Source organism: Chanos chanos, chromosome 5, assembly GCF_902362185.1.
Source record: "Chanos chanos chromosome 5, fChaCha1.1, whole genome shotgun sequence".
Classification (NCBI taxonomy): domain Eukaryota; kingdom Metazoa; phylum Chordata; class Actinopteri; order Gonorynchiformes; family Chanidae; genus Chanos; species Chanos chanos.
The window spans coordinates 43743242-43767252 of record NC_044499.1 but is presented as its reverse complement, the minus strand read 5'-3'; the positions used below and the strand labels follow the sequence as shown (position 1 = coordinate 43767252).

Genomic DNA, 24011 nt, shown 5'->3' with positions numbered 1-24011 from the left:
TCCTCTTGTTCTCCGTACCCAGGGCACTCCTGCATTGCGGTGGACCGAGTTTGAGAGAGGGCTCTGGGTCGCCGAGCCCCACCGCGGCTAGCTCTCCGACGGATCTCTAGCCATGACCCTGACCCGCAGCCTAAACCTGACCGTGGGCCAGACTTTAACGTGAGGTCAAGAGACAAGGTCACCCGCATCCTGTTCGGCACGCAACAAAGCGGAAAGAGGATGAAAGGAAACAGGAAAATGGGGATGAAATTACACGTAAGAGAGAGATAGGAAAACGAAAAGTGAGAAGAGAGGAAAGGGGAAAAAAAAAAGGCAGGGACAACGAAAGAGTTTCATGAAAAATAAGACTGATAGTTGGAGAGGAGAGTTCAACTCCTCTTCTCTTGATGAGCACAGCCTCATTCAACCATACCGCAACATATTCCACATCTGAGTCACTTTAGGCATGGTGGATGTGCTTTCAGAAGTCAAGGCTGGGTGAAAAGAAGCTATTTTTCGTACATAAGGTTATGTGATATCAGTCACCTTCAACCTACACGACCACTTTGGGGTCCCCGTTTTACATTCCGTCTTGAAGCCTCTGCCTATCAATACTACAAACAAAAGTTAATTAGAGTTCAAGGTTGCTAAAAAGACTTTCGGCCTTCCTTCAGTCAGTCATTCACAGCTAAAACGGTAGCCTACCTCAGCTCTCTGTCTCTTGTTTATAACTTCTCTTTTGACTCCACCTTTGTGTGTGGAACCCAAATGACCTCCTGAAAATGATAAATATTTAGTTTTACTGATTGTGCACGATGATAGGGCCTCATTACTGGAGCATGGGAGAACCACAGTAAAGGAAGTCAAAAATATGGATGCAATTAGGAGCTGATGAAAACTCTATATGAGTCTCTCGCTTTCAATCCCAGTTGAGTTTATCTCAGTGCTGTCAGCCAACCTTCCTGTCGTTTGCTCCAAAGTCAATCTAAACACAGCGATTGTTTGCTTTAGCCCCTCTTCAGTTGATCTCGGCTTTACTGGTATTGAAGTGGCTCTTATTATGCTAACCTCAATGCTACCTGTCATTAGCAATATTACTAGCAAACCTCAGCTTGAAAACAGCTATCATTTCACACAGGCCCTGCTCATTTCAAAAACAGTGTGTAACCCGATCAACCTCATAGGCTTTGATCATCGTAAGTCTTTTCATAGACATGACCACAACATGGTTAGTTTGTTATATGAACACATAGCCTCTGGCAAATGGATAAATAAAGATTAACACTTTGTCTATTTAGGTATACGACACTGGTTCTCTCACTTCAGACACACTCTTGAGCTACACACAGACACGAAGATTTCCCTGTTACCGCAAATTACTGGTGTTTACTATAAACACAGCATGGGTTTATGTGACAAAGAAACAAAAAACCCCCCCAAAAAAAACTTCACCTCTTGGCACCCTACAGCACTATTCTTTTTCTCTCTCTTTTTGTGTGCGTGTGTGTGTGTCATGTTTGTGTAATGGCTTACTGCAGCATGCATAGCAAAGAAAAAAATTCCTCTAAAACTATTTAAGTCTGTGTTGTGGCAGACACATGCCACAGTGTCACGTCACAAGCCCAGCTTCACTGTAGTGAATACAAACCCTTGGCTAGCACCTGAATATACCTTAGCGCACAGCTAACCTGCTGTTCGACTGCCACGCCTATGTCCACATTTTAAATACACAAATCACCCCAGGAAAGACCTATTCCATTTTGTATGCATGACACCTTCTCAATAGTTGTTACTGTAAGCCCTGTTAACTTTAACATAAGGCGGTGGGGTTGGAGGAGCACCCGCACTCCTCAGACGTTATGCTCCTCCTCAGAGCCTGTTTGTTGCAGTCTGTCTCTCTGCCAGAGCAGGACTGGCTGGTTCAGGGCAAAATAACACAATCTGAACATGATTACGTACTTTAAACCTGTCATTTTCAGGACGCCTAGACATACTGGTTCTTCTCAAAAGTCCCAAGTGAGTCACCTTGTGCAGTCAAGTGTCACTCGCCATAAATCCGCCACCTTTATTTTGAACACAAACGAAACCACAGCATATGTGCGCTCTACATCTTAAAAGTGTAAATAAAAATCATTAGATTGAGAAATACCAGTGCGCTTCATCGACACATGAGTTATGGCATTTCTTGACTCGTCCCCCAGGACAACCTGTCATTGGAATGAGAACTGCCCATATCTGCGCTAAGATGTCAGGCCCTCAGGGTTTTAGTCAGGAGCCAACAAGCCTCTCTGACAGCATGGTTTGCTCCTCTGCAGAGAGAAAGACCCAAACAAGGGAAGAAAAGTTGCTCTCGTTTCTCCTCAGATGGAGGACATTCCAGTCCTCCGGATTTATGCTCTACAGATGTTTTCATTGGGATTCCCCCACACACATTTGCTTATCGTTTTTCTTTGTTTGTAATTTGCCAATGGCGCAAAACATATCCATTAAATGAAATGCACGTACATTTAAACCAAAACAAAAAGTTCAGATGTCAGAACAGTGGAACATGTTGCCGCAAAGCCCATGACTAAGCTCAGTCTCCCTGACGTTGCAATTACAAAATCCAGAAATTCCTGACACACTTTGGAATTCATGGCTGGGAGAGGTGATGTTTGTGTGAAGAGCATAACCATCGGGACTCCTACGTACCACAACTCACTATACAGCCAAACTCACCTACGGCGGGAGTGTAGTCCTGTTACCTTCTCGCTCTCATCACCATGAGAGGTGGACACTTTGGAGGTTGGCGTGGTATCTGTGTAAATTTTCCTCTTTGCAGGTTCCAGGTCTCTCTTAACATTGCTGGACTCTGTAGTCAGACTCTTTCCTTTGGAGATACAACCGCCATCCGGTAGATCTGTGGTCTCCTGATGCCGTTCCTTCCTGGGATATCTGCTCGATAGGTCCTCCAGGTTGCCATAGCGCTCGGCCAGCTCTCTGCGTCTCTCGGCTTTGTAACGGGCAATGCGCTCAGCTTTGGACTCCAGTGCTGAGCCTTGCATAGAGTCCACTGCATCCATGACCTCACTCCTAACCTGCTGAGTCACCGGCAAGAACTCTCCCCAACCAAGACAGACCTAACAGATTGCTTCAGAAGAAACCCGCTCCTCCCAGTGCTGACACGGCAAAAGAGTACTCCGGTTGACTGCGAGATGGATGACGGCTTTGTTCAAATCATCTCACTGTGGAGAGAGAAAGAGGCAAAAAAAAAAAAAAAAAGTTAACATCTGTAAAATTCAGTGCTGTCGCAACTTGAATGAACGAATACGGCAACAAAAGCGTATGCCGTCATAATTTTTCCCATAATAGGCTAAATCTCGCAATCCCAAAAACTGAAATGGTTGACAACTTTAAATCAAAATTTCAAATATATATTATGTAGTATAAACAAGGAAAGGTGCATGGAAATGACAATGAACATACGGACACAAACATATATAGTCCTGAACTTTTACTTATACTTTTTTTTTGCACCGCCCCATCTCACCTGAGAGGCACTGAGGCAGTTCAGAAAGCCAACATAGCACAGAGACACACCAAAGAAAGAGAGAGAGAGGAAAAAGAACAGGTGAAACTGAAGCACAAAAGGACAAAGTTGAGTGGTATACAGATATAGCCATGAGTGATTGAATGAGCTTGTGAAGGCATGCCTTTGTGCGTACATACATACAAGACTGTGGGTGTGTGATTGTGTATGGACTCTATGATGATCTGTTCTCGTTCTGGTGAGAGAGAGAGAGAGAGAGGGAGGGAGAGAGAGAGAGAGAGAGAGAGAGAGAGAGAGAGGGAGGGACAGAGAGAGAGAGAGAGAGAGAGAGAGAGAGAGAGAGAAAGTGTGTTATGGGTATGAAAACATAAGTTTGTATTGGTGAAGTTTTGGAGATGGAGGGAGGTTAATGAGGTCCTTCTGGATTTAGGCAGCAGAGAGTAGGGGTTAATGAGCCACATCTGGGACCTCACATTTAATAGCTCTCGCTCAGTGAGGGGGGAGGCGGGCGGGGTGGGGGGGGGGGGGTTGAAGGAGAAAAGGATATGGGAAAGGGGGAGGGGCATGGGGGGAAAGAAATCATAAAATAGAAAAAAGTGAGTGATGATCACGGGAAGTCAAATGAAGGGAAGACAGGGAAAAGCAAGAAAAAAAGTAGAAAAAAGGAGAGAGAGAGAGAGAGAGCGAGAGAGAGAGCAAGAGAGAAAGTGAGAGAGCGAGAGAGAGAGTGGGAAAAGATAATATAAAGGGAAGGAAAGTTGAGAGGTAAAGTTGAGAAGGGAAAGGCACGAGAGAATGGTGGGGAAGTGAAAGTGGAGTGGCGGAGAAAGGGGAGCACACAGATGACTTCAGCCTTAGGGGAGCAGTTTGGGGAGTCTCCAGTGACAGGTGAGGAGGTCAAAAATCTCCTAGAGCACACTAGTAGCCTGGTGGGCCATACACTACAGGCCTCAGCGAGATGAATTTCTGTCCTTCCAACAAAAACATTTGAAGGAGGCACTACAGGTCAGCAAAAGGGTAACACCACAGGGACCCTGTACAAGTGGGAATGTGTGTTCACCTGGGCCTACATTATAAATATCCACAATATGCTGAAAACACAGAGCCAACAAACTAAAACTAACACTGTCCGGAAACACACACTGAAAATAACTGTCTAACCGCGGGGAGGTTTGTTGATTACAAAACACCACTCAAGAGCTGCTCAACCCCTTTCTGAACTGCCTGACGTATCCCAGATCCTGATCCGTACAGGAGCAGATTATGCGAGGTCACTAACATCCCCCTTCTCTCCTGTCACCCCAGTCAAACCTGTCAATTGTAAAATGGAAACGAGGAAACCTGTCACACTGCAGACCTCCAAATATATAAAAAAAAAAGCAGGGCTTCGGGGCATTTTAAAGTCATGGCATCATTTGACAGAAAAGAACCAAATGCTAAAAACAACAAAAGCAAACAAATCCCCTTGCTGAGAAACGATCCAAGTAAGGACCGATTCTGCTTATTACACGATCATGATTAGACTTGTACGGATGTCAGAAGGCCACCTCGTGGTCCGCACCGCACTCCCGCAATATGCCTTAGAAAGGAATTCTGCAATCGGAGCCGTTAGATCATCCTGACTTGCTTTGATTGGATGCTTGAGTTGTTTTTTCTATTGAACACAAAGAAAAAATTAAGATTATGAGTCATATGTAAAGCCATTAGGCCAATCAGGAGAGCAATGAACTCACCAAGAACAGCTTCTTGAGATATATATATATATATTTCTTACACTGATAGCCAAAGCCAAAGGCACAAAGAAAAGTCTTTCCGCATTGCATCTGCAACATCATAATACACAGTGAGATTTAAAAAGCCCTCAAAACTCTTTCAGAAAAAAAAAAAAGCCACGAATCAATCTTATAGTTCTCTTGGTCTGAGCGCTTCAAGTCCATGGTATAAATAACTTTTCACAACCTTCCCATCAAACTGGAATCACAGAAACAGTCATCAGACTACACTACAATTTATAGTGTGCCTCCAACAAATAAATGAGTCATGGCCAAGAACTCTGACTCATCGAGTCACAGTAGCCAGGTTATATGCCAGAGGAAGGGGCTCTGACACAGAAAGGATAACGGTGTCATATCCCAAGGATACTGTACCACATATCCTCCCATGTCACACAATGAGTGGGGAACTTTAAAAGTTATGCTGTTCCCTGTGCTGATATCAGGTGTTAGGACCTAAAGCATCCATGGTGTCTTCAATGATAAAATGAATGGTGTGAACACGATAGTGTGACCCTCCATTGACCACTATATCTACTCAAGTTATACACAAATGCAGTCAATGCTTATAACCATTCTACTATATTCTACTACATTCATGCAAAGAAGGGGACTGCCAATGTGCAAAGAGAGAAAATAAAATTTATGGTTCAGCAAGGTTCCTGGTATCTTTACAAATGGATGCTGGCTATAAAGCTTTAGAGAAAACTTTCCGTTTAAGAGCAAATCTCCCATTATGTGACATTTACAAAGGCTTTATGAGCAGCCACAAGAGAGACCACCAAAACTGCACCCCATGCCCAGCAGCACTCTAGGAATAGTTCAGACTTTAAAAGGTTGGCAAAGGGGGTTTGGAGAGTTTTCAATACCAGATGTCCCCTGACACTCCAGAGGCATAAGCCACATCCATACTTTCAGTTCAATGACTAAGAATTCTTTCTATTTTGCACAACCAGACCACCAACAAAGAAAGTTAGCATCCTCAGCTTCCCCTGACAAACATAATTCACCGCTTATAAAATGTAAATCAGTCGGTGAAGGCTTAGAGATGAAAGCCTCTAGCTTTATGAGCTTATGGTTGTTAGACAGAGGCATGTTCCTATTATCTGTTCTCCTGATATTACAATCACGGTGTTTATCTGTGCCTAATCTATCTGACCTGGTCCTAAATCCAGTGGATGACCAGGACAGCTGTAGGTCACATTACTAGTGTTGTGTGAGATTATTTGCTCCAAGCTCCATATCCTCAAGCACATCATTGGCTACACCACTGTTACAACTTCTCAGGCCCTTTAGTTTCCACTTTCCAAAGTAGTCTGTGCAAACATCTTTCCTGGAGTTAGGTTGATTATTAACTTGAGATAGTCCTAGTAGGCAAATGACTAACATAGTAAATGATTACAAAGATAGTCATAACAAGCACACAAATGCAGAAATGAAAATAAAATGAGGACACTAGTTTATTTGTTCATGTGGTTTTTCCAAAGGGATAAACACTGCCCTTACAGCTTCATAAAGCCCCTCATGAACCAGTGAACACTCATACTGCAGAAATGTAAAAGTCAACTCCTATGCCAAAAAAATACCAGGGCAACAAAACTGGGTCATCATCTGGAGATAACCAGCACCACCCTGGCTGTTTGGCGCCAACGGCCAGCACAGAGTCTCTCGCTGACTGTCCAATCAACCTGAAGATATTTTACAATAAACAAACAAACAAACAAACAAAAAAACCATACACCCCATTGACATTACATTCAAGTTTTTTTTGGAAGGCAATGTTTTTTTCTCTCTCACCCCTCCCTCTATAGAAGATGCATAAGCAGGAAACAGAATTTGACTTGAAAATAAAGGAGCAGAGGTCACCTTTCATACTATACACACCCATTTATTTGTTTTCACTGTCATGTTCACAATAACATAAGTCCTTAGTAACAATAGAGAGTTGTTGACCTGCGCTCCAGCTTTTACCTAAACTTTGGAAACCATACATCACATCAACATATGAGCACAGAACAGTCCAGAAATACTTCGTGCTGGTTTAAGGCAAAGCATTGGTCCCAACGCAGTGTGAATGCTTTACAGCAGCGTTTTGTAATCCCGCTCCCGAGTGCCTCACAGCACTGATTCAACTCATCAGCTAATTACCAAGGCCCTGATTAGCTGATACAGGTGTGTTAGAACAGGACAGATAGTGTACTATGGTACTCTGGTTTACAGCATATTACATAACTTTGACTAAGGGCAACAGCAATCAATGAAGAGTGTTATATGGTCAAAAAAAGCACTGTTGTTAGGAGAGACACCACAAACTGGACGCCTCTCTGTTCACTAGCAGACATAAGACACACACCTCGGTCTGTGTAGAGCAATTCTCATTTATTCTTGGTGTGGTTACAAACATAACAACCCATTCCAAACCATTCCTTCAAAAACAAACACCAATATCTCTACAGATTACAATACATTTAGAATACATTGTTGTGTTGTCCTAGCCACAGGTGTGTATGGTTACCCTCCCATGATTGTCTTTAATACAGAAGTTGGACAATCACACAAAATTAAGAATAGATAGATAAACCTGGGAAATGAGTGAAACTTTGTCTTTGTCACGAAAACTTAACAACCTGACCAGAGGTTACAGAATATGTGACCAGCAATTCATGGTCAATATATTAATCTATCATAATTTAATCTAATTCATATGTAGCTATATACTTACATTACATATCATTTGCAACCAAATTAGTACAAGGATAGAGCACAAGCCTCTGTGCCCCAGGGCCTCCCTTCACTGTTCCTACAGCTTCCTTTCTGGGTTTTTGTGTGTGTGTGTGTGTGTGTGTGTGTGTGTGTATGTGTGTGTTAGTGGAAACTTCTCTGCAGTGCAGGGAACCAAGGCTGATCCAATCTGAGCCAACACAAGAGTCCTGACAACACACCCCCCTCTAAAGTCTTTTTGACCCAGGGCAGTAAAAGGAGATTTGCTGTGAGGTGCATCAAGCCGTGCGAAAGAGAATACGTGAGAAAGTGAGAGTTACTGAGAGAGGGGGAGAAATTGAGCATTAAACAGCAGACACTGGCCTAACTTGGCAGCACTCACACAAATTTCAGTCCTAACCAACTGCACTGTGCTTCCTTGAAACTGATAGCATAAAGCCCCTGAGAAGTATTACAACAGGCCACACCCAAAATGAACAATCACTAAGTATGTATGTACGTGTGTGTGCGTGTGCGTGTGTGTGTGTGTGTGACAGAGAGAGAGAGAGAGAGAAAGAGTGAGGGGGGTGGGTTGCAAATGTGAGAGATAGAGTGAGATTGTGATCACAGCAAATCATGTGATTGGCCATCGGGATACAGGTCTCAGCATGCCTCATCAGCCTGTAATCCAATAACACTAGCTGACATCTACATGTGCTAAGCAGCACTCGCCATAAAACCCTGCCAAACGTATCAGCCTGCTCGCTCGCTCTCAGTAGGCATTTTACTTCAGCAGTGTGATGAAATACTCTCCAGTCCAACTAAAAGGGGACAGAGCAAATATATTACTCATTACAGACACGTCCTCTAATACAACACTACTCCGGGGCCCCGCGGATCCTACAAAAAGCCCTGGAGAGCTACAAAACACAGAACTTTTTTTCAACCGTTCATATATTCTCTTTTCCAAACTATGCACTCCCTAAAGACAAACTATACCACTCTCCCTCCCTCGCTCTACCTCTCCCTATATCCCTCCTTTCCCTGCGGTGGGGTGTTTTCACAGCCTGCGCTTTTTAATGGCTAGTCTTAGAATGGGCTTTGACAGGAACAGTGTGTTTTAAAAATCCCAGGAACTTTATGGATGTGAATGACTCATCTCTTCCCGTGCACTGAGCTGGGACAGACAGAGCTATTGGAAGGGGGGGGGGGGGGGGGGGGGGGGGGGGCAAGCTGTCCGGATTTCGTGTTATTGTGGGGCATGTGTTTCCATGGTAACTTGTGTGGGAGGGGGAGCGTACACGAGAGGAGACAGAGGGGGGCTTGGGAGCAGACGGCCGAGACGAACACGGTTCCCCCCTCATAGAGACTTCAGAGTCTTCTGACAGCTGTGGCCTACTATCCTTTAACCCCTCTCAGCCCCTTCCCCCTGGGGTTCCCCTTTCTCTCCACCAAAATCCTACAACCCTCCCTCAGAAGCCCAGAGGCGAACACACACTACCTGAACAGCAAACGCAAACACTGCAAGCTATCTTTCAAATCTCTCAACACCACTTTTTATTTATGCTACACAAACTCTCCATATGTTTGAGGTGGTCAATCTTCAGCATTTTTGGTTTTCAAACACACATTTCTTACAATAGAAAAAGCAAAGAGTTTGCTTCTCGCCTCTCAGTGGTGGGTATTGGGAATTGTAGGCGTGGTGATTTGTGTACAGTGCGGTGTAGTCCCTTTGGGGCCCACGTCAACACAAGCTAAATGAAAGCAGAAAGTGTTTCTGGTGTTCTCATTTGGCTCTTTGTCCTCACCTTCCTGCTCTGTGTTTACCCTCCTCACATCACACACACACACCATACAAACAAACAGTTATGACTCTGTATTGTATCCACACATGCACAAACCGTAGCACACAACAGAAACGCGCCAAACTCGCATGAAAAGGGTATAAACCACAAAAAAACAGCTTAAATATTCATTAACTGTCCTAAACAAACCATACACAATCATTCTTGTGCATCCTGGATTTCACACATTTTTATGACTGTAAACAAGAACAGACAAATATAAATACACACATGGCTACACTTGTAGTGCTCTTGTGGCCTGTTTGACATATACAGATCCAGAGCATAGGAAAGGGTGTGGCTGGGGATGCCTTATTAGTCCAACAAATCACAAACACAATGACTAAACAGGAAGACTGCATCCCTTACAACACCACTACAGATGCAAGAGTCACTGAAAAGTGGTCACCATTTTATCAGTACAACACGGAACAGCTACTCCATTACCAGTACCATCACCAAAAGAACATTTAATGTCCCTCTGTCTTCTGAGAATGATAGTGCAAGTGAAAACATATTACTGTAAGAGGGTTTTCCAGAGACCGAGCACGAAGCAATGTACTAATGTGTCCTGACAGGCCGGGAGAAGAGAGATAAGAGCCTGAGATTTGCACTGAGCTGAACTGACTGCAAGCAGGCGGAGACAGTCTGGTGTGTGAATGTAAGAGCAGAACTGTGCTTGTCGTGGAGCTCACCTCTGGCCAGAGCTAAGCTTATCCAGGCATTCCACTTCATTACCTTCCTGACGGGGATCCCAGCTGACCCAGCCCAAAGAGAAGAGGCTCATTTAGTCAGGGCTGAGACTGGACTCACTTCCGAATAGAGGAGGGAGAGAACAAAGAAGACTAGAGAGGACAACGTGTAGGGGAAAGGAAAGAGAGTTGCATTGGTGGGGTGGCCAAAGACTCACTACCATCTGGAGGAGTGGAATTTAACAGGGAGGGAAGAGACAAGGGGGGGGGGGGCCCAGAAAGAAAGCGGGTGTGTAGAGGGGAAGGGTCAGACCATGGAATGTTAAAGACTAACAGGTCTTTTTCTGCCTAACCCATGAGAAAAGGATGAAGATAGAGAGAGAGAGAGCGCAAAATATAGAGCAAAAAAAATGCATTTAGCGTTAATTTGTAACGGTGTAGATGAACGGGTCCATGAGCATGCATGACTGTGGTTTACCTATTGATGTTAAAAGAGGAACAGATCTCCTACATGTTTGCTGTGTGAGGACTTTTTTTCAACTGCTAATGTAGCCCAATAAAAATCTTACTGAAACATTTAAATATGGGAAGTACTACACTACACTATGTGCACACACACACACACTCTACTGCATATCCTGAGTTTCACAATGATTTTTTGTGTCAGTGACCTAACTGTCAGAAACGTCCATCAGAGTCAGAATAATAATGAATCATCCTGAAAAGTAATTCTACTACTATACTGCAAGACAGTTCTGTGCTGAAAGAAAACTCTACAAATACCAAAGAATGATCAATACAACTTTCAAATAATAACCAGGCAAGTAACCGCTAGCAACTAAGCCACTGTATTTGTCAACAACCAGTCTTACATAATGGCGATGGCAGGGCATCCTTTTCAAAGAGAGTCACTCACTACTCCTAACACCCTCAGGACTCCCAATTCCATGCGCTTCAGTAGTAGTTCTTGACAGTAGTGAGTAGCATCCTCTAACCCCTGCTCTCCACAATGGAAGCAACTCAATCCTAAGACTGTCATAACCTCCTTCATTTGGAGTAAATATTTACAGTCAGGCTTCCCAGCCAAACAGCGATTACTGACACTAGGCAGGAAATAGGAGGGGCAAACAGGAGGAGAGGGGCAACAGCTGGCTTTGTTATCAGGTCACACTGGCACACAGTTTCTCAAAGATAACGTTTGCCAACTGCACACAGAATTAAATGTCAAGTTCTCATTTCTACACATGGACGTGTAAAGCCTGCATGACACATTGAAGTACCTTTGAGCCTCAGAAAGTGCCTAAGTTGTCTTGAAGATATTACCCATATGCTCCCAGAAAGCGTGTGGTAGAAAAGTTAAGCCTGAACTGGAGCAGGGTTAAGACGAAAAAGGTTCTATCCACATCTGTAGTTATGAAGTCATGGACTGAAACAATAATCTTGAGGGATTCACATCAGAGCCACTTTTCAGTAAAACAACAGAGCACTGACCAAAAACTTCTACCACATCTGATCCTCCATTGTACTTTCAGTCCATGAGTAACAGACACCTGCAAGAGTAACACAATACCTCTCTTTCCCTAACCTCACAGAGACACACATGGTACAGAAACACTTCACCCAGCTCACAACATTCACTTAACAGTCTCACAACAAAGGCACTTCTGTCCCCCCTTCCCTGCATACAGGATCCAAACAAAACACACACAGAAAGAAGAATTAGGAAAGGTGAATGTTTCTGCTCTGACTTGTTTGAGCGGTACTGTTTTCCTCAGGCTGTTAAGAAAGCGGCACAGTTCAGAGACAACAGGTCATTATAGAGGTATTTTAGTGTGTGTGTGTGTGTGTGTTTTCTTTTTCATTAGACCCTGCCTACCCTTATATCTTGAACTCTATCTGATCCTCCATTGATAAGCCTCCATTTTATTGCTCAACTCTAGATACGGTTCACGCAAGTCTCATCAGAAATCTCAAACGCATTAATGTACAGTCAGGTCAGCAGAACAGAATGAACAGTCATAGAGCTACTCTGAAAAACAGCAGAATGACACAATCAGTGGGCTGGAGGGAGCCTGTGTATGGGGCACTTTGGCTTCTACGACTCCCTTGGAAGGTCCTGAAACTTGTTAAATAAAGGTTTTTATCAGGAGAGGGGCCCTGCAAGCCAGAGAGCTCAATTATATGAAATGTAACAAGTCCAGTTGCACTTGAATGGAAACAGAAGTATAAATATAAGCAGTGAGTGTGACTCAAAAGAGAAACAGAGAAAGACTGAGGGAGAGAGCAAGATATATATATATATATATATATATATATAGAGAGAGAGAGAGAGAGAGAGAGAGAGAGAGAGAGAGAGAGAGAGAGAGAGAGAGAGAGAGAGAGAGAGAACCTCAGGTTAAGAAGAACCTCTGATGAGATGAGAAATGGGACAATTCGGTTCCAGGCCCCTTATATTGCTCTGCTTTGCTAATGTGACCATAAGCTTATGTTTTGGTTTCTCTGCACTTTCTAGGCTTTTGTTTTTCCAGGTGCTTACAGAGCACTTTCCCAGCAGCTCATTGGTCGGCCACTGCTTGGGGTAACTTACATGTTCTCGACTCTGGACAGAAAAGACTGCCAAGTGCACAACAATGTCACCACAAACTCAACTCAAAGACCACTGTGAGTCTTTCTAAATTTAAATATTAGATCTTAAAGATCAAATGAGGGGGGCTGATACGCACTGTGTCTGAAAAGCGTGGAGATGCACTCAGATAAGAGCTGATTCCCCACATTCCTGCATGCAACTCCAGTACAAAAAGAGGTTAGGAACTGTTACATTACAAAAATTAACATGATTGTGCTGAAACAAGTGATACCTAATAATAGCTTCATTAACCATCCCATGGCCTGGAATTGACAAATATATGATCGTAAGTGTAGTAATTATTTACCAATTTGACAAGAATGTTTTACACTTCTCCTGCAGAAAAGTGAATGCTGACGGTGAAGAAATGGTTCATAAGTATTAATGGATTAGTGCAGAAGTCCTCTTATGCTAAAATAGAAATGACTTTTATGATGATGATGATGATGATGATGATGACGATGACTGGAAGGGTAGGGACTTAATGAACATTTCAGTGCTAACACAGAATGGCAATCGAGATATGACTCGTGCTGTAACGACAGATTTGAATTCTTTGGTATTTGAGCAGAAACCATTCTAGCCCACTCACACATTCTCTGTAATCCCAAAACCAAGCAGTGTAAACGACAAATACCTGTACGGGGGATCTACTGTATCGTAAATCCAATCAATTAACTAATCCCTTTTAAATCACATACAGTTAACCAATACTTTCCACAGGTCGAAGTATAAGCGCTATGACGAATTTCTTGCTTAACTTGCAAGTAGCGCGTGAAACAAGATCACTGTGATGCATGGAAAGTCTCAGGCAGAAAACTGAATTCTGAATGAATTTGGCAAATTACATACCTTATCAAGCTTCAAATCGAGCGACACAGGTCAATTACATTCCCTTCGTTCATCTGGATGAACCGATTACGAACAAACCACTTCACTAAAACACTAGCACTTTGGCTTGGAATGATAGTTTAAAAAAATGCGAGAAATATATATTCTTTCAAAAGAGAAGTTTTTAAAGTCCGTTTATACGAGTTAAAATGCAAAGCACGTGCAAATGGCAAAGTCTTTGTTTTGAGAGGTCAGTGATGTAGCGATCCAGCGGGAGACAGAGCTTTGGTAGGGTAGAAAAATAAACGATTGCCCGCTCGAGGTGGCAAACTAAAATAGCGCTCTGGAAGTAAATACTTGACAACTCCGATGTAGACACATATCACACACTCATACACAATACTGAGCCACTCTGCCCTACAAACCGATATGAAGTGTCTTTTGCAGACGAGTTGAAAAAGTTGAAATCCCGCCCCTATCCAATTCGCACTGTCTGTTCCGTGTTGACGCGGATCAGCGCTTAGGGCAAGACCAGGGCAAGACTGCTCGTCTGAACGCAACGTATCTCACGCACATCCTGAGCCCTCTTCTAAGTAGGGCAACGTATATCTTAGACACTTGTTTATCCCTTTGGATTTCACAGCACCTAAGTGGTTTGTTCTTCATCAGTCAATTTACAAATGGAAATCAGAAGTATTTTGCCTAGTAATTAGTTATTCTCGCTAAAAAGAAAAAAGTAAGAAATGCTCATACCACAGCAGGAGAACATAAAAAAGACACAACCGTTTTTGTCTATCTTGCATTTCCCGTTGGAGAGATTGATATTAATATTGAATGTTGACAATGAAGGAACAAGAGGAACAAGTTCTTTTTGGAGACCCTTTTACACTGTCCACTGTGTGTCCATATTGCCACCATCTGTTCTTTTTGAGACATTACACATATAAATGACTACACTCAGTAGCAGCTCTAGCGAGCTCTAAAGCAGTGGTTCTCAATCCTGCCCCTAGGGGGACCCCTGCTCTGCATATCTTCTATCTTGCCTTGCTCAGAACACACCTGATTAGTGTGATTAACATGCTCTTTATTAGATCAGGTGTGCTTAGCCAATCAAAAGTGCCACTGATGAGTTCAGTCAGGTAGTCAGAGCAGGGAAAGATGGAAAACGTGCAGAGCAGGGGTCCTCCAGGAGCAGGATTGAGAACCACTGCTCTAAAGAACATTAAACTGGTATCAGACCTGCCTCCAGCCAAGTCCCTGTTCGGCCACGCACACGCTCTGATTCACCTGAGTTTTAACGACACCTGCAGCAAATTCACCCAGTTACCACTGGGGGATTTGAGGACTACAGTTTCAGCGACCTCTTCGTGAGGTATTGAGCTTGCGCTACTGAACGTTTCATCTGTGTTTCTACCTGTTACTCTGCTCCTGTTTTTTGACCTGTTGGCCTGTCTTTTTGACCCTGCTCTTTGTCTTACGATCTGGATTGTTTGTACGGACTTCTGTTTTGCTCCCCGTGTGGTTTTGACCCTGGCCTGTGTTTCTTGACTATTCCTGAGGATTCTGATTTGGATTTGTTGGACTGCTTTATTAAAGTACCAGAACTCTGCACTTGGGTCTACTGACTCTTTCATTACAACTGGTTGACCAGACAATGATATAAATGAAAAAAAATGAACAGTGATAGATATATTGTACACTAAGCTGTGTATTTGGTAATGTGTATGTGGCAATTCGTTCCATTAAGTGTCATCCTGTCCATGTCTTCTAGAACAAACATTGACATATTATGACAAGCAGTTTGCCTGGACTTTCATACTGTGATCAAGGGTAAAACACAAGGCCTGACGGGAAAAAAAAAAACGCACTTGCGTAATTTGGGTGGAAATAAATTGCATTTCTGAATCAGTCAAACAAATGAAACAACATATCTGTCTTCAGTTTAGGAAGTGTGCGACATGTGAAAGATATGAATATTATTTAACAATGGGGACTGCTTGCTGCAGGTCAGCATGCCTGAGTGACCAACTGAACTTTCTCTGTACTCCATTACCTTTGGCATATTAGGGAAACACTGGCTCCAAGACTATAAATATGCGACTGTCAATATCTGTTACAGCACTGACTTACATATTACAGACAAGAGGGAGCCTCTAATTGTAGTTATGTTAAAACTGTGTCATACACATTCCATCAATGGCCACACAAGGACATGTCTGTAAGTATAACCACTCTTCATATCTTGTGTGGTCTTTGTCCAGTTTTCCAGAACAATGTAGAGAAAACATCTGTTTTTGTACATCAAGCTTTCATTTTGAATGCACTTAAATAATAGTGTCATAAAATGTGAAGACAATAGAGCAATCATCTAACTTAACTGGGCTTTGAACCAAAAGATAAATGTTTGTGTGTAAACGACTGGTTCATAAAAGTTCAAGGTTATGAAAGCAGAATAACCTAGCACATTGTACTCCCTGAATATACACTAAAATGTGTGTCACTAGAATGTTGTAGTTACATACTACTTGCTTTTTCATTGATCCATATTCAATCAACAGCATTAGCTGAAATCTAAATCTAACTCTAACTTTCATTACACCCCTTTGTACACACTGATAAGGTGTATCTTTTATTTGTCTAACACTCGTTGTTAAGAAGTTTCCTGCAAAAGTATTTTAATAGATAAAGAGTAGAAGGCCAAAGACTTGTTGTGTCTGGTAGTACTTAACGTCAGTTTCACTTTTTAAGAGTAAATCTCACCTTTGATTGACAAATAATAAAGGAATGAAAAAAATTCTGTCAGAATACAGTTGTGTGTACATTTCATGAGTGCAATGAAAGTCTGCACTATAACGTTTCTCTAAGGTATCGTGCTGAGTAAACCACTTCTCCAAGATAGACTTTGACTAAAAAAAGATTTGGAAAGATAACCGAACCATGATAAACAAATGCAAAAACAGCGGTAGCAAACTATTCTCAGTGTTTGAAAAGAATAGATTGTCCTCCCGGCCAAGCAAGAGTTTCAGTCCATGTTCAGCTTTATCTAAATTTTATATTGTTTCCTCTTATGATAAAACAAGCAAATAAAAAACAAACAAAAAAACAGTTTCTCTTTTAGCGCCATGGCATAGGTTAATTCTCAGCCACTGCTTGTTTCTTTAAACGCTAGAGTCGTGTGGATACGATCTCAGACCATAACCGAACTGCACTGCCTAATGGACAGCAGAACTCCACGGTAACTGTTACCCCTGACAATGAGTGTAAGGTCACTGTTGGACAAATGCTGATTGTTATGCACCTTGCAGGGCCATCTGGTCCAACACCGAATGCCGGTAGGAGCTGCCGTGTCCTCAGCTCAGTCGACTATCCTAGTATTTATAGAGATAAACATATAATGAAGGATTAACACTTTTCTCTATTCAGTCAAAAACCAGTGTGCCTTTCACACAACTCCAGCTGTTTACGCCGAAAATGAGATGCATTCTTCAGCGTCAAACCTGATCGTTTCGGCTAACTAAAAACCTTCACAGAGAGATAATCAGGCTGATGCGACGCATGCTACGTTTTTACTAGCGGTTAATTTCGGGTTTATGTCTTGTAAATTACGCTCCATTGATATTCGAGTGTTAAGAAAATGTAATGATATTATTTCCTTTGATTGAGTTTTAAAAACATCTGTCTGAAAGGTGGAACTTCATGACTGTATTAAATAATACGAAAAATGGTGCGGTTCTGCCGTGGATACTCATTGGCAAATGTATATTGGTTTGCGCAACACTCCACAAATTATAGAGTAGCTGTAACCACGAACAAACAAGCCTTCCAGTCTTGTAATAAACATGTTTTTGATTGTTTTCATCGCCATAACCACAAAACTATCAGTATCTATGATGGAACTACGTTACTACGCAATAAGGTGTAATGACGTGCCAGTTAAGTTGTCATTTGGAACAGACCTGTGTGAGTTTTAGCAGAATCGTGTAAGCACTAAAACAGGCACAGTATAACAACAGAATGAACAAAGCAGATTACTTGGCATTTCCAGCTATCGTTGGCACCACAGGCCAGTACAATAATATGAGGAAAATGTGGGACGGGCACCACTACAAATATCACATGGACAGAATGGAGAACGGTATGTGAAGTGTTCGCGGGAAAACAGAAGCACCGTATCTTTTGGGTACTTACAAGCAGGTCCCAAGAAACATAACAGTCAATCGCTGAGATATTTCAGTACTATAATTTTACATTCCCAGGCAAACGTTTTTCCATGCTTTTGTTCTTTTTTGTTCACTTGTAGTCAAACCGATGGTTGACAACAAAGCTCCTAGGACATATCTGCATTCCCATCTAAACCTGAAAAAGATTCAAGTCAGTATGCTCACTGGTCTTCATTAAATCCTGTGTCACTCACTTTTTCACACCTATCATTCAACCTTGATTCTCACAAAGAAATACTCTTGCTTAGACTTCCTTGGAGTACCTCTGTGTTACAGATGGAGCAGGAGCGTTTGATGGAGATAGAGCGAGACAACCGCCTTCTGGTGTCCAGAGTTGCTCGTACGATGGCCAGAGGAGGCCTGGACAACTGGAACGATTACCACCCCAAACCCAGGTGAGCGAGGGCTTTTTCCAGTGTTTCGGCTATTCATATTTTTTTAATCTGGTTTGTTTGAGATTCTAACACTAAAAACTTTCCCTTAACTTTGCCATTAAAAAAAAAGAAAGAAAGAAAGAAACATTTCCCTGCTGTCAAACATATGTTTATCGTGTGGTGTCTTGTATCAGCGTGAATGCAGATCTCAGGAACAGAGAGCTGGTGAAGATTTCTCTGGAGAACCAGGCACTTCTTAAGAAGATCAATATGACCAAGTCAGTGTATGATCACAAGACGTGGCTGAGTGACTTCAAAGTAAGCGTTTTGACGACAGATCATCGTGAGAGATAGATATGCTTTACAGGCACGGTATGTGAAGTCACAAAAGAGTTAAAAAGTAGGTTTCGACCATATTATTGGTCTCGAATTTAAAAAAAAAAAAAAAAGCGAGAGATAAGGGGTAAGATAAAAGTCTTTAATCAGTTAGACAAGCTAACACATCAACACATCAGTCTTTTTAGGCGATATTTAAAAAAGATATTGCAGGTGTCCGAAAAAGAAGTCGTTACAATGTCATTAGACTTGCAATAAAATGTATTTCATTCATTCACATTATTTTTTTTTTTTTAGGTGACGAGAGGATATGTGACTCGGCTCTTAAAATACCCAGAAAATCTAAATGCAACAAAAAAGGTATGTGATGAATCATATTTCACAGCCATTACATAGTTCTGGTTAAGACATGGCATGAACAGTAACAGACACTTGAGAATATAAATGCACATATATTCAGGTTGCATTTTTATCTGTTTTTCATTCAGGTCCGTCCCTTAAACCTGATTAACTGACTACTCTGATGGTGCTGTTATTTTGACAGCTCAGTATAAAAGAATAAATTTTGATCACTGCAGTTGTATTTTTTTGTCCTGCTTGTGTTTCTTTGTTTTAATTTCATTTCACCTCATCAGAACTGTGAATGTTCATGTAAAATATTGATAACCATAATAATTAGCTTCCAGTCCTAAAAAAATCTTCATGTTTGCTTCTTGTCAGTCCAGGTATCAAAGTGTGGCTTTCTCACTTGAGTACCATACCCACCTATAAAGCAGACAGATTGGTTTACTTTACAGTTTGATGATTGTTAGAAAAGTTTCATTCTTTCTTTCATAGTATAATATCAACAGTACGTAGATGCCTGCTATCAATATTACAATGCTTCATACAGAGCACCATGACCGATGAGGATCAGTTCTCATGAACTCTGGATGTTTAGTTCATTTGGTATGGATTCAAATAGCTCAGTCACTAAAGCTAATGTCAGTATCAAAATCACCACATCACTAAATAGTCACCTTGTCTGAAGCAATGTTTTGGCATCTCCAGTTGTAAAGGTAATAGTTCAGGGTCACATCCCCCACACTGAACTTCAGAGGTTCTAGGAAGGTCTTATTTTCCATCACATCCAGAGCTAAGAACACATCAAACCCTTTCTAAACAAGAGAAAGTGACCAAAAGAGGAGAGGAGAGGAGAGAAGAGGAGAGGAAAGGAGAGGACAAAACAAAACAAAACAAAAGAAGAAGGACAGAGGAAACTTCATTAGGGAATTATTTAAGCTTAGCATCTGCTACTGCGATGATATAGAAGTAAAAAATCTCGATTAATATGTATTGCTGTTCACAAGCTGACATCAATGATGTGCATTCACATCAAGTTTTATAAATGTGTATTTAGGTATTTGGGGTCCTCTACACAGTGATATAGATTTTACATAGACAGTACTAAATGAATGTCACAGTAAAAATTGGCTCACTGTTTTGGCAATGATGAGGATGTCTTCCATCAGCTGCTGCAGGGAAGTGGTTGTGCTAACAGTGTAAAGAGAGTAGGCTGTCTTCATAATGCGGTGCACAGGGTGGTTCAGAACCACAGATGATAGTGTGTAGAAGCTCACCAAATCAGTGATTGCCCCCTCTTGGCTCTAGCATAGAAAAATAGTAATCAGTGATGGTTGTCATTGGTAAGTGAGCTTTTAATGCACCTTAAATACCTATATGGTCATGCTTTTCATAATTTTCATTTGCTAGGACAAGTTGATGTTACATTATCTCTAACTTAAAATAATTTGGCTTAAGCACTTCTAAATTCAGCTTTCGTTTGTTCAATAAGCACAAATTGCAAGGGGAAAAGTGGCAATTTGTATTTCATAAAGATTTTCCCTTAACCTCAATGGTTCACACTAACCTCCACCACATAGGTGTTAATGACATCATCTCGGGGCATCAGCCAGTGCTCCACCTCCTCACGGCTAAGGATGGGGTTTAGACTGAAGGTGCTTAGGTAGTCCTGCAGTAGAGTCTGCACCCTTGGCACATCCTCAGCAGTCATGGCACGCAGGCCCGGTGTCTTAGGACTCTGGAGTAGGTGGGAAAAACAAAGAGTTGAGACTTGAAATTAAACAAGGTCTAGAGACAGATATGAACAGCACTGGTTGAGACATTATTTGTTTAGTGTTATGGGTAAGATTTAGGGTTAGAGTATACATTTTGGCAAGTGAGCGCTCTAAACACTGACCTTTGGCAAGCGATTCAGCTTCTGTGCACGTTGTAGGGTCATATTCCGTCCCAGTGACAAGAAATTCAGCTCAATCAACTTGCGTGGGTTCAATGATCTGTGCCAGTATCTTAGAACACATAAAGACATGTTCCATTTAATTTGAATGGGACATTAACTTAATTCATATTTTATAACAGAACCAAGATGGCATATTAGATCATCTAAAGAGGAAAGCAAAACACACCCTGTGTAGAAGAGTGTGTGTGTGAGAGAGAGAGAGAGAGAGAGAGAGAGTTACAACTCTGTAGTTCACCGGCTGTCACTCACCTGCAACTTGCCACAGGCTTAGGAAGCACAGCCGTGGTACTGTAGACTGCTTGGAATATTCCCTGTTGGTTAACCCGTCTGGTCATCTCTCGGATGAGGACAGGGGCCATCCGTTTGGATCGTAGCTTCTTATGAACACACAGGAAGTTCACCTCAGCCATCTTCATTTCACTGTCCAGTGGGATATGACACATCACATACTGCACGTATTCACTCACTTGTACTTTTCTGAGTTTTAAATGAACTGAAATGAAAGTTGTACTCACGTGTCATATATCTTAACAGTGGCAGGAACGGCACTGATAAAACCCACCAGTTTCTGATTGGACGTGACCCGTACTCCACAGTGCCACTCAGACTGCCAGCCAGGGGGGCACAGGGCCCTGAAACAGAGGAAAAAGAAACAGACCCAGGAAATGAAGTACTAAAGTAAGACATGCTGAAAGACAACACTGATCATTATACTGAAATTGTTCATATATATCGAATTCATTCCTATGGGAAATACACATTAGTCAACACCATTATGACTGCAAAGCAGATATTTAGAACTCTCTTTTAACGAAACCCACCAGAGCAGAAACTGAGGGGTGTAGTGAAAGCGCAGTGTGTTATCATCCTCTTCTGTGTAATTCTCATTCAGCAGTGTGCTCAGCTCTCTTATCTAGAGACACACACAAACATACACAGGGGAAATTGGTAGAAGAAAAATACAATGACAACTATGGGAGTCAATTATTAATAAATACATCTCTGAAGAAGAGGAGTCAAATAAAGATGCGCTTGAAACCAAAATACATGTTTGTCTGTTGCAATGTCTTTGTGGTTTCAAAAAATAATACATTTTAAGTAACGAAGAAAAGAAAGACCTCATTACAGCAAAATCATTCTAGTCATAACTAAGTCAACCAATTTGCAAGCATAATTTCATCATCCAAACTGGATGCGTGACTTTGCTTGTGTTTTTAAAGAATACGTTTACAAACATCGTACAAATATTTATACCCTCAGTACCAGATGGAAGAAAAGCGCTGACCTGCACTGGGTTGTGCAGATCCAGTGTGTCCCAGCTGAAACCCCGCGGAAGGGAGTAGGGCTCCTCTCGCATGCTGGGCTTCACTGTGTCAATGGGCCCACAAGATGTCACTACCTCGTCTAAGACAGAACAACACAAGTTTTACCAGGGGATGTGAGCTGCATATCACACCAGTTCAACATGTTGCTACAAATCATTTGTTGGACTCTAAAATATCTGGAAATGTTTTAGAGGTTGAAATATACATCCTAAAATGGGCTTTATTGAGTATGAATTTCATATGTGTCATACTCGGATTCCCATATCACTTTAACATATCTCACTTCACACATGAGTATGACATTCATATGTCCCCTACTTCTATTCGTATATCACTTTAAGATCAAAACAGACAGACAGACTCGTCAACACTTGTAGTTTTAACTCAGGACACTACGTGATCTCTGAAAACGTTTTAAGTTCCATACCTATCTTGGGGACAGGCTGGGTGCTCCAGAAGCGGTAGTCATGCTTGCGAGCCTCCTGAAGGCTTTTTGGGGGGCCCTGACCCAGGGAGAACAGGTGCAGCGCCTTCCGAATCTCTTGCTGCTTTTCCTCAGGCAGAGTGTCCAGCTAAGTCAGGACAGTGTTGAGAAAAGAAGCAGGGAAACCAAGCTAAAACCATGGCTACAGAGTATGAGTAAAAAAAAAAGACACTTTATCCCATGTTGCTCTGTGTCATCACTCTCATTCTTTGATTGGTTATTGTACAATGACAGATCAGGTTCATAGGGGTAGTTATAAATGCTACTGTAGTGCTAAGGTACCTCTCCATGACAGCACTTAGATGAGTTTGCTTTATCAGTATCGGCTTGACTCAATAATACATGCACACACACACACACACACACACACACACACACACACACCATCTCAAAAGGGTCCCGTGGTTCCTCCTTGGCCCATGTTTCATCTTTGTTTTTCTTCGATTTCTTTTTCCTCTTCTCCGTATCCCCGTCCCCTTGGTTCTTCTCTCTGAAGTGAGGAATCAAATGCATAATCATATATTCCTCAGGAAAAAATAACCACAACTAAATCTGATTATAGATACACGAAAAAATGAAAGGACAGGATAATTACGGGTTGTCAGGGGCAGCCATATGAATATTTTCAGGCATCGGAGCAGTGGGAAGCGTGCGGTTCTTCTCTCTGAGATAGTGTGCGTGTGTGTGTGTGTGTGTATGTGTGTGTGTGTGTGTATGTGTGTGTGTCTGCTGCAGGCTCTTATCTTACACTGCATGGAAGGGAGGGTCCAGGCCACCCAACCTCCATCTGACCCCTGTCTTTCTCCTTCCCCTGCCCCGCCCTACACATCTTCCGTCTTATCACAGGCACCTCCTCATTAGAGTTATTGACCTTATTTACAGGACAGGGTCTTTACCACAGATCACTGTCAAATGATATTCTTTAGTTAGAAGAGTTAACATTATTTCACATTATCTTCAACCCTTCCAGGAAAAGTCCGAGAACACGTTGATGTATGTG

General features: G+C 42.1%; 3 protein-coding genes across 3 annotated transcripts in view; 1 reads left to right on the top strand and 2 right to left on the bottom strand.

Moving 5' to 3' along the window:
* svild (supervillin d) overlaps positions 1-14037 on the bottom strand; it is a 36969-nt gene extending 22932 nt beyond the window's left edge. The window contains exons 1-2 of the mRNA XM_030775074.1: positions 13995-14037; positions 2698-3203 (exon numbers count right to left, since the gene is read on the bottom strand). Coding sequence (XP_030630934.1) covers positions 2698-3041 — 344 coding nt within the window. The 5' untranslated portion in view covers positions 3042-3203; positions 13995-14037. The remainder of the gene's footprint in view (positions 1-2697; positions 3204-13994) is intronic.
* Positions 14038-16119: 2082 nt separating this feature from the next.
* LOC115812885 (uncharacterized protein CFAP97D1-like) lies at positions 16120-19460 on the top strand. Its single transcript, XM_030775438.1, has 6 exons — positions 16120-16191; positions 18274-18344; positions 18470-18588; positions 18762-18885; positions 19201-19263; positions 19392-19460. The coding sequence occupies exons 1-6, from the start codon at positions 16170-16172 to the stop codon at positions 19416-19418; spliced, it is 426 nt and encodes a 141-aa protein (XP_030631298.1). The 5' UTR covers positions 16120-16169; the 3' UTR covers positions 19419-19460.
* Positions 19179-23688, bottom strand: nmt1b (N-myristoyltransferase 1b). Its single transcript, XM_030775437.1, has 12 exons — positions 23607-23688; positions 23396-23501; positions 22955-23099; positions 22488-22606; positions 22024-22115; positions 21718-21834; positions 21452-21622; positions 21143-21251; positions 20813-20983; positions 20382-20549; positions 19923-20060; positions 19179-19668 (listed from the first exon to the last, which is right to left on the bottom strand). The coding sequence occupies exons 1-12, from the start codon at positions 23642-23644 to the stop codon at positions 19648-19650; spliced, it is 1395 nt and encodes a 464-aa protein (XP_030631297.1). The 5' UTR covers positions 23645-23688; the 3' UTR covers positions 19179-19647.
* Positions 23689-24011: the final 323 nt, after the last annotated feature.